Genomic DNA, 13651 nt, shown 5'->3' on the forward strand with positions numbered 1-13651 from the left:
GTATGGAGGATGTATTCGGCATGATGTCTGAAATGGAACTTCCGTGTTTCAAGCCAGCCTAGTTTTGAATGCCAGCTATTGTGGATTGCTGGGGGGGTGGGAGGTTTGCTGTCATGTTTCACTGTTGTACTGTATGTTAAGATCCAGGTTGCCATTACTGCAATGAAACACATCCCAATCCAGGAGAAGTAGGCAAAGAAAACATCAAATATAAGCAGTTCCATTATCTGTAACAAGGAAGATGATAGATAAACGTCTAGCATTAACACATAGCTGAGTTATGTTGATGAAGATTCTCAGTCATCCAGGTAGTTGCCATAGTAGTAGTAGTCAACTATTGGACTTGTTTTGGTTGGTTCGAAACATTTTGTTGCTTATCAGAGTAGCTTCTTCAGTCTGAGCAAGTTGGTTAGGGGGACCACATATATGTCCTCCAACCCACCCTGGAGGACATCTATGGAGTCCCCCTAACCAACTTTAACTTTAACCTAGAACTAAGGAGAAATTTCCTGAAAGTTAGAACAATTAATCAGTGGAACGACTTGCCTCCAGAAGTTGTGGGTGCTCCAACACTGGAGAGTTTTTAAGAAGAGATTGGACAACCATTTGTCCAGGGGTGGATTCTACTTACCTTTACTACCAGTTTACAGCGGGGTTGTACGCGCTTTTCTGCGCAAGCGCAGAAGCATTTTAATGACATCAGGGTCGGTGGGCGGAGCCTCCCGCTGGTTTTACTATCAGTTCTATAGAACTGGTGCGAACCGGGGGCAACCTACCACTGCATTTGTCTGAAATGGTATAGTGTTTCCTGCTTGAGTAGGGGGTTGGACCAGAAGACCTCCAAGGTCCCTTCGAACTCTGTTATTCTGTTGTTTTGTTATTCTGTTAACTTGTTCAGACTGAAGAAGCTACTTGGATAAGCAACAAAACGTTTCAAAGCAGCAAAAAGAAAAGAAATCCATTTGTCATGACTCAAACTCCACATAGATGTGTTATGGAATTATTTATTGCACCTGCACATGATTTTTTTAAAAAATATTTAACAAACAATAGATGTGTTTTCTTTATTCAAACCAACTGAATTGTGATATGTGGATTCTCAAATTTCATCCAAAATTGATAGAACCTTATCCCAAATTGGCCATGATCCTGTCTCACTTAAAACTATGGCAGAGTCATGCTGGAGGGGAGGGGAAGGGAGGGGAGGGGAAAATTATAAGCAGTTCCTGGAAGGGATCTCAAAATCCAAAGAATTAGTGGCTGGATTATGACATAGTGCTAAATCATAATATGATTTGTTTGGTTTTGGTTTACAGTGTTGTATGAAGAATGCCAACTGTGGTTTAAGCAATATTTCAAAGGGTGTGGGCAATGCCAATGACATCACAGCACCCTCTCCATGCCCCTTGCGGCTCCTAGGCTCCTTACTCATTCTGCCAAACCATGATTTTCTTAACTATGGTTTCTTAAATTAATCAACCAACACAGCATGCTGGCCACAAGCTATAACTTGCAAATCTTAACAGATGGGTTTATTCAAAATGCTATACCAAAAACAAATACTGTACATGGTTTAGAGCAGGGGTGGCAAACTCAATGCCGTGAGGTGCTTAGATCTGGCCCGCGGGAGTGCCCTGGAAACAACGGAATGGCCCACAGTGCCTCTGCCAGCGAAAACGGAGCTCGAGAGCACTGCGAGCTCCGTTTTCACTGGCAGAGGGTTGCAGGAGGCTGTCACAGCTGAAAACAGCAGCCCTCCTGAGCTCCGTTACAGGAGGCCGCCGGGAGCCTGTTTTCTGTGGCAGAGCACTCGGGCCACCATAGGTGCCCCCTACATGAGTGATGTTGAGCTGGCCACGCCCACCCTGGCCACACCCACTCCAGCCCCCTGAGGTCAAACACAACCCTAATGCAGCCCTCAATGAAATCGAGTTTGACACCCCTTGGTTAGAGAAATGAATGAACCCAGCCAATCTCACTTTAGATAGCACAATGGTTTCCTGCACAGGATTGTTCCAGAATGAAACCAGTAATCTGCAAATATCAAACAATGCGTAGCTGTATTACAATTACAACCAGTAGGAAGGTTTTGTTCATTTTTAACTTTCAAGCATTAACATTGCCCTTTATCAAAAGCATTCAAAAAATACCCAAAGTCTGGCCAACAAAGATGCAGGCTGACCCATCTCCATAGGAGAAAAGATCTGGGTCTTTTTAGAAGAGTTTAATGTTGGCTTCAGAGTTCAGCCTTTTTGCCGACAGCTTCCTGCGCTGGCTGCTTGACGAGGCTGGTGGCACATCGGAAGCTCAAGTTGCCTGAAGAGGAATCAGGAGTGTTCCCCATCCTATGGATTAAGAGGAACAAAATTTGTTTTAGCAGAAGATCTCCTGGGTCATCTGGCCCAAATCCAGAGCTACTTCAGCCTTCCTAATTTTTTCCTCTTCCCATGTTTTAGGACTATAACCAGAACTCTGCTTGGGAAATTCTAGGGGTTGCAATCTAAATACACCTGAAAAATGCCAGAGTGGAGAAAGTGGGATTCAGTTCAATCAGTTTACTCTTGGTGAGTTTAAAAAGGAATTCCCAATTAATTAGGCAATGGTAAACATCAATGTACATTTAAATGTTTATTTAACAGGGATAATAAATTATAAAAAGGATTGTTGTGGCCTGTCAGCTGCCAGCCCCTCCAGCAGCTGAATCAGATGAGGAGGATGCATGGGAGTTGGGGTCAGCATCAAGGCAACCCGAGAGCTCCGAGGGGGAAGAGGGAATGGAGCTGGCAGAGAGACAGAGCCCGGGCTGTCCATCAGCCTTCAGATGGAGAGTCAATAGCTCCCAGGTCTGGAGGTGGCTGATGAGGAAGAGGAGGAACAGCTGGGCCCACTGCATGACATGCAGATGCGCAGAAGGCAGAGGAGAGGAGAGCAGTGGAAATCCTTGGGCCAGTCCTTGGGACGGAAGAGCCAATGCTGCTAGTGAAGCCCCATCCTTGCTCAAGGGATAAAAGGCAGGGGGCGGAGATGAATAGAAGTGGCAGACAACTATTCATCTCCCTGTCGGTCAGCCACTGATAGCCTGCACTTCCGAATCCTGTCTGGAAATTATCAGAATTCTTCTTGGAATCTGTAGCACCTGCTGAGCGTGTGTGCGTTTCTCTGCTGCTGGAAGAAAGCAAGCGCACCATTCAGGACTTCCTTTGCAAGTGTAGGAAGAGAGAGAGAGAGAGAGAGATTCCTGGTGTGTTGGGACTAATTTAGGGGGAAAGGGAGCAAGTGTCACTTTCCACAGGACTTGGAGACTTCATAGCCTGCTGTGAGAGAGCGATCGCTGGCGCTCCTAATAAAGGGAACGTTTCGTTAAATACAAAGGGCTTGTTGTTTTTGGGAGCCGGGTCAGAACAAGGATGCATTCTTGCTTTTTCAATCTCTTCCCCAGTTGTATGGGCAATCTCAAGATTTCTCCTTTCTAAGGAATTTTCAGTGGTCTGAATTCAGCATCCAGCTGCTGTTTTCAGTCATAATGTCTCTTGCTGCCGGTGGAAACTCAGTTAGCTTTTTCATCACCGGAAATCTTGGCAGCCCTGGCTACTTTTGACAAATGACATAAGCAGCATCATGTTATTATACCAGAAGCTCCACCCTTTTTAAAATGCCTATGTGATGTTATGACACACATACAAAAGGGGCAGGACTTGCTACACAATAGTGTGCTGTTACTTTTGTCAGACTGATGGCTTCTGCTGATTGCGCTTCTGCAGTAGACTATAAGTTTTAAATTCTGGAGGAGAAGGTGCTGATAAGATGTCACCTGCCAACATACCTGGTTGTAACCTCAGCTTTGTGATTGGCAGAGCCATCCACTGTATCGATCCAGGATGCTCCTCGCAGGACATGCATCTTTTGACCCGGCTGGCGGGATGCAGGACCATTTGGACGATACTCTGAGGATGTCCATTCCCAAGTATTTCCTAGCAAATCGTATAAGCCTGTGACACAGCAAAGACAGTAATTCAATTGGGGAAGCCTCTAAACTGCCTGCAGAGAAATATATGAGCTCTGGAAAATCCGAAAGAAAAAGAGCAAATAGGTAGAAAAATGTATCTACAAGGTTTCTGAAAATCTGATGCTGGCATATTTTCTAGAACTAAACCTGCACTCATATCACAAACTCAATTGGAGGTTCCAATCCAGATAGTTCTTGCATAGCAACTACAATATGGACCAGCAGCTCTGTCACTAAGCAAAATATCATGTAACTGTGTCGGATTTATGTCATTTCCATTAAATTAATCACTTGCTGTCATTGTGACATCATGTAACCACAACTTGCAATTTTACTGCAAAGTTCTCCATTGATTGAGTCAGAAGTCAGCTTTGAAGCATAAAAATAGTGATCATGTGACCACGGGATACCGCAACAACCATAAGGGCAAGGACTGGTCATAAAGCTACTTTTTCTTGGGCCATTGTAACTTTGAAAAGACATTTAACAGGGCAGTCGTTAAGCAAGATCCACCTGTATTATCCACAGAACTTTGTAAAATGCAACTATGTGTTAGGAAGACAATTTAGCTTGCTAGAGGGAGGACTAAAACCTTGAACTTTCAAGAACCTTTACTTAAAATGCTTCCTATTCCACATCAGCATCCGCAGACTGACCAGTTCCAATGACTAGGACCTGTAATCTTACCGTAGTTATTCTGAGGAGGGAATGCTGCCACTGGGGATGCTCCGCGGAAGCCATCTTCAGCTGTGTCAACTTTGGGGAAATTGCCCTGTGCAGAGAAAGGGAGGTAAATATACGAACAACCAAGGTAAATAAGACAACAAATGCAAACTGGGTGCCAAAATTCAGGTGTGTGTGTGTGTGTGTGATAGTTCAAGAGTAGTCTTGAACAGCCCGTGAAACAATGAAATAAGTGATGGGATTCAACCGGTAACAACCGGTTCGCTGAGCCCACAAATCCCTATTTATTGTCAAGACTACATATGAACTCATTCACACATGCACACAATCTGTCTCCTGGTTATTACTGCCTTTTTTAAAAATGGTTTTCTCTTGCTCTGATTTTCTCTTTAACCATTTTTGTCATTTTCATCATCCTCTTTAGCTTTTTATTTTGTAAAAATAAAAAAAATTCATTTTTTCATTTTGTAAAAATAAAAATTCCAGTTTTGGTCTCTTACCTGCCAGAGGTTTGTGCGGTTGGCTAAGAATTTGTTTCCCCAAGGATACAATCTGTCTACCAAAAAGGGAAAGAAAAGAATAAAATAGAATGGTAATGTCAATCTACACTATCAATTCTAAACATGCCAATTTCCTCCCTTTAACCATTGACCCTGGAGTGGTTTGTCTTTAATATCAAACATTAAAAAAGCATGTGGATTATTAAAGTCTAAATTCCTAACTACGCTATTTGGATAGCACACTTAGGGATGTTGGTGCCACGGCATTTTTTTCTATGTATATGCCCCATTGTGTGCTTGCTTACTCTCTTGTAATCCTTTTTTCTCCAATCTCTCCACTCTGCAAAGAGAGGGAACAGCCCAATGCTGGCTCGGAAATTCTGAAAGTTGAAATCACACATCTTAAAGTTGTTAGTAGAGAAACACTGCTGTAGACTGCCTGCCTGGATTAAAAGGGCAAGAATCTTGATCTACATCAATGCTTCCCAAACCTGGTAAATTACCCCAAATTGGGTAAAAGCGGCTTTTCTTTGGCTAACAACATACAAATCCATTACCCAATTACAACAGGGACATTTAAATTGACTTAAACTGTTTTATACCTACACTGGGTAAAAAGGGCTTTTGGATAAATGGGTTTTGGGTAATGCAGGAAAAAGTTTGGGAAGCAGTGCTCTAGATGCTATGGTGATGGATCTAAGACCACTTTGGTTCCTTGCTTACGTACTCTCCAGGCCTCCCCTAGCAGCAAACTCCCACTCCTCTTCTGTTGGTAGCCTCTTCCCTTTCCATTTGCAAAAAGCCTGAGCATCATTCCAGCTCACGTGTAACACTGGGTAGTTTAGCCTGTCTTTGATGCTGGATCCAGGACCTGAAGGCTGAAGATGGGAAAGGATTCTAGTTATTTAAGACACTGTTATCCATTTTTCTCTTTAAAAAGGCTCTCAGAATGCCTTGCAATCTGTACAGTAGTGAGGTGCTTTCTGTTCCTCGAGTTTATAATCTAAATGATATGACACATAAGGAAACAGGACAAGGAGGGAAGAGGAAAAACAAACTCTGTGGTTATCACAATCAGCGGAGCAAGAATTTGGGTGATTTGATGGCGTGACAGCCAGCTAAGAGGCAGCTGGGGGAAAAGTCAAAGGTTAGATTTTCTAAACCTCAACGAAGATAATCTTGCATCAGTTCATAAGATAAACAAGGGCATGGATCTTCCTCATATGCTCAGCCAATCTGATCTCTGATATGCCAAGGAATTTCTAAATTGTTTTTTTGCACAAACTGGATCAAAACCCAACTGTGATCTGGCCTTTCCACCATAGACCAAATTAGTTTCTTGGGGTTATCCATTCCCTTGGGGGGTTCTGGTTCTCTCAAATCCCTAAATTAAATTTGCATGCCTAAAAAGCTACTGCTAAAAAGGCAGATTCTACTAACATTTTCAGGTGCCAAGAGTTTAAAGACAGATTAATTAATTCAACGTCCAAACTACATTGAGACATCATTAGTCTCATCCTCAAAGATCTTGGGCACACTCAGCTGGAAACAGAATCAGATAATTTCTTACTAGAAATCTCATTAAAATCTAAAAAAATATATCAAATTTTCACAAGATGTGATGAGCTCGATTTTTATTTTTATTTTGCCCTTTAAAAAGGACTTATTTTCAGATGTCATCTGGGGAGCCTGCAGATATGATCTAAAGGCACTGTGGATTTTCTAGCGCTGGCAAAAACATTTTGTATATTTTCTATTGGTAGGATATGCAGGGGGCCCCAACTAATGTTATGCATCTTGGATGACAGCCCAGATTACTCCTGTATCCAGTTCACTAATCAACACTGTGGTACACAAATCATGTCTCTGATAATATCTATATTCCTCTTGTCCTCTAGTAAAGACTCACCTGTCTCCAAAATGCTTTCTCAATTGGAAGCCACCATGGTGCAGACTAAAATGGGAAGAATAAAAATAGAATGTAATCAACAATTTAAAAATCCCAATTATGAACTGCTACCTTCTTCACCATAATAACACGCATTTGTCCCCCATTTTTAGAATAACATTGGATAGACAATCCTTTTCAAAGGAAGAAGGATGGTGTAAACTTTGACCACAAATCTTGGTTCATGAAAATGTCCATTTTAAAAGAAAACAATGGTGCTAGCCCTTATGATTTCAAATGCATTGGAAAATGTTGTAATGTTGGTTGCTGAGATCACTAAAGCTTGTTGCTCAATAAAGATACAGAGCCCTAAGGACTTGACATGCCAAACTAGAAGCAATAAGAAATCAAAGTTATACTTTGCAGGTTGAACATTTCAGATCACAAAATTTTAGGCAGGACGGCTGAAAAGATGCCAAACTGCAGAAGCTACGTTAGGTGAGATAGATCAACTCACTTCATGACAGTTCAGGTTAGAATGATTGTTTCCTAGAATTTATTATTTGTAGTTTCTCTCCCTGGGAAATCACCCTCTTAACACTCTATTTCACAATACTTGACTGACCCATTTACTGACGTAAATTGATGCTGAGTAATCTATGAACTGTAAGACTTTCTGGAGTTTGGAACACAGGGCAGGTTGATCAAAATCAACCCTTTCTCCCAAAATACTGAAAAGTAGCCCTTTACCTCTAGTTTTTGCGTCACTTTCTTTTTAAGCTCTTCCGGGACAAAATTCTCAAAGACGAAACTCCAGTCAAATTTCTCGGCTTCCGTTTTGTATTTCTGGTCCTTTACAAATTCCCTGTACCCAAAAGATAGAACTGATTTCCAAATCAGCCATTTTTGGAGATCTCGCGACAATTTTGTGGCTGGCGACTTCTACTTTTAAAATTCTGACAGGAGAAGGATGCAGGGTGTGTGACAATGATGTGCTGAAATCACCTGGAATGGGGACTGAATTGACGGTGCCCTATGTTTTCATTTGTCAGTTTTATACATTTACATAATGTCCGATATGTCTAGTTCTTTCTTTTCCCATAAAACATCAGTGGGAAAGTGCACTGTTGTAATTTGGGTGTCTGCAAATATCTTAGGACATAATTTTGAGGTCTCTGAGGCAGTGGTGAAATGTAAGATTTGTTACTATCGGTTCTGTGGGCGTGGCTTGGTAGGGGTAACCACCCACCGCCATCGCTACCGGATCAGGCGATCCGGTCCAAACCGGGAGCATTTCACCCCTGATCTGAGAGACCCAAAGAGAAGGACTGCGGGAACACATACAATCTACAACTAACCACAATGCACTAAACCCTTTCTCATTCAGCACTGGTTTCTTGTGTTAGCCTTTGCACACTATTTATGTCTTGTTTTTCCTAATGATATTCTGAAAATAAAGCAACTAGGAAATCCAGGGTGTGAAGGAATTTGCAGAGAGAGAGGTTGGCACTGAGGATATTATTGTTCTTTCTTACTACTTAATAAATTGCTCCCGGATTGGACTTCACCACAAAATAGCTGTATCAGAAATTTACCTTCCCTAACATTCCATCTACCCCAAATCTGCACTCTATTTAGACCACCCAGCTAAGACAACTCTTTATGCATGATTCTAGTCCTCAAAAGTATCCTGCCACAATCTTTTACTGCAGCATGAACTGTGCTGTTGAAACTATGAGGAGTTTCTTAACAAAGTAGTGCATAGTTCTAGTAAAGTTTATTTCCTCATCTGGTCTACGTTGAAGGGCTGACCTGGAATTGTTAGAAAGCTGCAAATTGTGAATGCAATCCAAAATGGTAGTGAAAATATTTGTATTATTAAGTAAGGGAGAAACTACTGCCAGTCAAAAACTATGTACAGCTAACATGGGATGTGAACTTTACCTGAAGTCTTTGTTGGTGACCGGATACTTGTCCATAATGAATGGTTTGATTGTCCTGAGGGATCTGTCTTCATTTTTACCATCCAATATGTTGGTTCTAATTTCCAATTTCCCACCAGGCAGCTGTACTGTACCTTCATCTTTCCCGAAAGCTGAGAGAAGAGTTAAAATTAGCAGCAAGAATGTTAGTAGCAAAGAATGAAGGCAAATATACGTATCCCAGGATAACGTTACAGGATCAAATCTGGATTGGTCATTAGGACCAGAGGTTTAGTCTTCCGAGCTTTCTCACATTCTGGTGAGAGAGAAATTCCCTGAGGATGGGTTCTAGCATGAGTCCGAAAGCTCGGAAGACTAAACCTCCAGTCCCAATGACCGACCCAGATTGGATCCAGTTACAAAGAAGAATGAAAGGAGGAAATTCAGAAGGTAACAGCTGGATTCACAGAAGGCTTCAAAGGGGTTGGCAGTTTGTGATCTAGTTGACATGGAAAAGACTCCATAACCTTAACTTGCTGTTTAAATCACCCATCATGTAAAGCTACCGTGTTTTCCCGAAAATAAGATCCTATCTTATATTTTTTTGAACCCTGAAATAAGCGCTTGGCCTTATTGCCATGTGCTCAAAAGCCCGATTGGGCTTATTGTTAGGGGATGTCTTATTTTGGGGAAAACAGATTAGTACTTGGTTTATTTACCGGGCACATGTTATATGAACACAGTAATTAAGTTTTGCTAATCTAAGGTTGTAGTCTAATGTGTGGTGTGAATATTGCTTATAGGTCAGGGGTTCAACTTTTGAGGACAGTCACAGGAAGTCTTGAATGACATTTTGAGGGCTGCAGTAATACTTCTAGTAGAAAAAATTGTAGGGCCAGTGGAAAAAAATAAAACAAAACAAAACCGAACATACAAAACAGTATGTTCGGTTCTCAGCTATTTCTAAAAATGTGAAAACTTTAACAAATGAGAAAGCACAATCTCATGTATACTTTCCCCAACATTCCCTAATATTTTCTTAGATTCAAATGCAATAACTATTTCAAATGACAGTACTGTATTTTTTAAAAGCAAGAATTTGCAATACCTTTATACATTATACATTTTGCTTTTGCTTTATCATTATCTATTTGGATATTTCTATTTTACCGACTGTCCTGAATTATTAAGTATAAATCAAATATATTTCATATTCATATAATATAAATCAAATTATTTATAATAAAAATACGTTACATTATTTATTCTATAACATGGGCAACCTCCATTCTAAAATCATCAGGGCTTTAGGAATGTTAAAGTTTTAACAGGATTCATGCTACATAACTTCCAAGTGGAAAGGTTTTGCAGCATGTCATAAAAAAAAGAAGAAATTTCCTTGAAGTTATACTCTTTGGAAACACGTTATTAAGTATATTCTGAATCAGAATAGAGTTGGAAGGGACCTTAGAGGTCTTCTAGTCCAGCCTCCTGCTCAAGCAGGAGATTCTATACCAGTGGTTCTCAACCTTCCTAATGCCATGACCCTTTAATACAGTTCCTCATGTTGTGGTGACCCCCAACCATAAAATTATTCCTAAAACCATTGAAAAAATGTGTTTTCCGATGGTCTTAGGCGACCCCTGTGAAAGGGTTTTTCGACCCCCCCAAAAGGGTCGCGACCCACAGGTTGAGAACCACTGTTCTATACCATTTCAGACAAGTGACTGTCCAGTCTCTTCTTCAAAACCTCCAGGGATGAAGCACCCAGAACGTCTCTGAAGGCAAGCTGTCCCACTGGTTAATTGTCCTCGCTGTTAGGAAGTTTCTCCTTAATTCCTTAAGGTTGCTTCTCTCCTTGATTAGTTTCCGTCCATTGTTTCTTGTCCTGCCCTCTGGGGCTTTGAAAAATAAATTGACTCCTTCCTCTTTGTGGCAGCCCTTCAAATACTGGAGTAGTGCTATCTCTGCTTGAATACAGAGCTGTTTTCCCCATAACGGTACACTAAAAACTTAAAGCCGTGATAAAATTATTAATATTTAGGATTCACAGGGTGCTGGCTATTTTTGCTGCATTTTTTTTTTTTTACTGTTAACAGCCTAAAAACCTGGAAATGATGGTATGTTGTACCCAGGGCCGGATTTAGATGAAAAGAGGCCCTAGGCTATTCCACTTATGAGGCCCTTTCACCTATAGTGAAAGTGTAATTTTAATTTTGCTAACAATTTGAATGTAGGCCCCTTTTGATCTTGAGGCCCTAGGCTGAAGCCTAGTTAGCCTATAGGAAAATCCGGCCCTGGTTGTACCATCCTTCCTTCTGATGGATCCCAATTTAATTCTAATCGGAATTCAACAGGCACAGCAGCCCTAAGCATGCCTATGCCTGAAGCAAGTTCCACTCTATTCCAGGGGTCTCCAAACCTTGGCAACTTTAAGACTTGTGGACTTCAACTCCCAGAATTCCTCAGCCAGCAAAGCTGGCTGAGGAATTCTGGGAGTTGAAGTCCACAAGTCTTAAAGTTGCCAAGGTTTGGAGACCCCTGCTCTATTCTACAGAATTATTTCTCGGCTTCGATTCTTCCTGGCAAAAACATTCGGGGGGGGGGAGAAAAGGTTTTTTTTTTCAAGGTTTTGCACCCTGCTTGCCCACAAAGAGACAATTTAACCCAAGCCTTTAACCCAGGAGGGAAAAGGAGAAGAAGAAGAAGAAGCCGCGGCGGGGGGAGGGGGTGGGGGGACTCACCGGGGCGCTCCGAACGGCTCCCGGTCACCGCCCAGGGAGACAACAGGACGGGCAAGAAACTGGCGAGCAAAGCGGGAGAGAAGAACATTGACACGGGCAGAGGGCGATCCCTTCGCCCCCTTGGCAGCAATCGGTAGCGTAAAGCAGCCGGGCAGGGCGATTTGCTTCCGGGGTCGACAGGAGAGACACACACGTGTACGGGCAGCTGTGAACTTCCTTCATTTCGCGAAGGGCCTGGGTTGGTTTCGCGTGGGATTTTCTCTCTTTTTTTGAGGGGGGGGAGGAGGGGAAGGACTCCGCTCCTCTCCCTCTTTTTATTCGACATAGTGCTGATCTTAAACCCAGAGGAAGAGAAAAACACTTTTTATCTTGGGATTTATGGCTATTGGAATCTTTTGTCTCCGAAAGGATCCTTATTTTATTATATAAATGTTGTTTTTTTAAAAATTTGATTTATATGCCGCCCTTCTCTGGAGACTCAGGGCGGCTTACAATGTGCTAAGCAATAGCCTTCATCCTTTTGTATATTTATACAAAGTCAGCTTATTGCCCCCACAAACTGGGTCCTCAATTTACCTACCTTAGAAAGGATGGAAGGCTGAGTCAACCTTGAGCCTTGGAGAGATTCGAACCAGCAGTAAGTTGCAGGCAGCTGTGTTAATAATAGGGTGCGTAGACCACTGTACTATCAAGGCTCTTGTTATGAGCTGTACTATCAAGGCTCTTGTTATGTTTTAAATAAAACATTTCGTTAAGCTAACATTAAAAAAAAGTCCAAGGAGCCTGAGTGGCTAGGAGGCTAATGCAGCATTTAACATCCAACTGCCTGCAATTACTGCGAGTTCAAATCCCACCAGGCTCAAGGTTGACTCAGCCTTCCAGCCTTTCTAAGGTGGGTAAAATGAGGACCTGGTTTGTGGGGGCAATAAGTTGACTTTGTATAAATATACAAAAGGATGAAGGCTATTGCTGAGCACATTGTAAGCCGCCCTGGGTCTCCGGAGAAGGGCGGCATATAAAAATAAATAATAAATAAATAATAAATGTTATGTTTTAAATAAAAGCTTTCGTTAAGCTAACATCAAAAAAAAGTCATCAAAAAATGCACAACAAAGAATGTTCTTTCTGCTGCCAACTCAGCTCAAACTGCCCAAGGAGCTGCTGATCCAGTTCCACAGAGGAATGATTGAGTCTGTCATCTGCATCTCTATAACTGTCTGGTTTGGCTCCACAACCCAAGACACAGACTTCAGAGGATTAGAATTGCAGAAAAAAAAATTGCTACCAACCTGCCTTCCATTGAGGACCTGTATACTACACGAGTCAAAGAGGGCTGTGAAAATACTTACAGACCTCTCGCATCCTGGACATCAACTGTTTCAACTCCTACCCTCAAAATGACGCTATAGAGCACTGCACACCAGAACTAGACACAAGATTTTTCCCTAACGCCATCGCTCTGCTAAACAAATAATTCCCTCAACACTGTCACCGTTCACTAAGTCTGCATTACTATTAATCTTCTCGTCATTCCTATCACCCATCTCCTCCCACTTATGACTGCATGACTGTAACTTTGTTGCTTGTATCCTTTATATTGTTTCCTAGTATGATTTGATTGCTTATTTGTACCCTATGACCATTATTGTTTGTACCTTATGATTCTTGAATGTATCTTTCATTTTATGTACACTGAGAGCATATGCACCAAGACAAATTCCTTGTGTGTCCAATTGGCCACACTTGGCCAATAAAAATTCTGTTCTAAAGGTTCTCATTTTATTAACCAGTTTGAAGAAACCACACTTGACTCAGCAAAACTATAGTGCTGCAATGCTATGAAAATTGGGGAGTATGGTAAATACACTATTTAATATAGTAGTAATGAGCAAGGGTTGAGTAATCTA

At 41.7% G+C, this 13651-nt stretch overlaps 1 protein-coding gene across 1 annotated transcript; it reads right to left on the reverse strand.

Annotated features, from left to right (window-relative positions):
• Positions 1 to 988: 988 nt before the first annotated feature.
• On the reverse strand, positions 989 to 11966 carry SUMF2 (sulfatase modifying factor 2). Its single transcript, XM_070932111.1, is given in 10 exon segments — positions 989 to 2345; positions 3824 to 3989; positions 4694 to 4778; positions 5191 to 5246; positions 5918 to 6068; positions 7100 to 7144; positions 7829 to 7943; positions 9023 to 9173; positions 11745 to 11867; positions 11870 to 11966. Coding segments are annotated over 10 exon segments (1098 nt in total). The 3' UTR covers positions 989 to 2236.
• Between the last annotated feature and the right edge of the window lie 1685 nt (positions 11967 to 13651).

This window comes from Pituophis catenifer, unplaced genomic scaffold (assembly GCF_029215685.1).
Source record: "Pituophis catenifer annectens isolate HBS135680 unplaced genomic scaffold, rPitCat1.0.hap2 SCAF_1, whole genome shotgun sequence".
In the NCBI taxonomy this organism is placed as follows: domain Eukaryota; kingdom Metazoa; phylum Chordata; class Lepidosauria; order Squamata; family Colubridae; genus Pituophis; species Pituophis catenifer.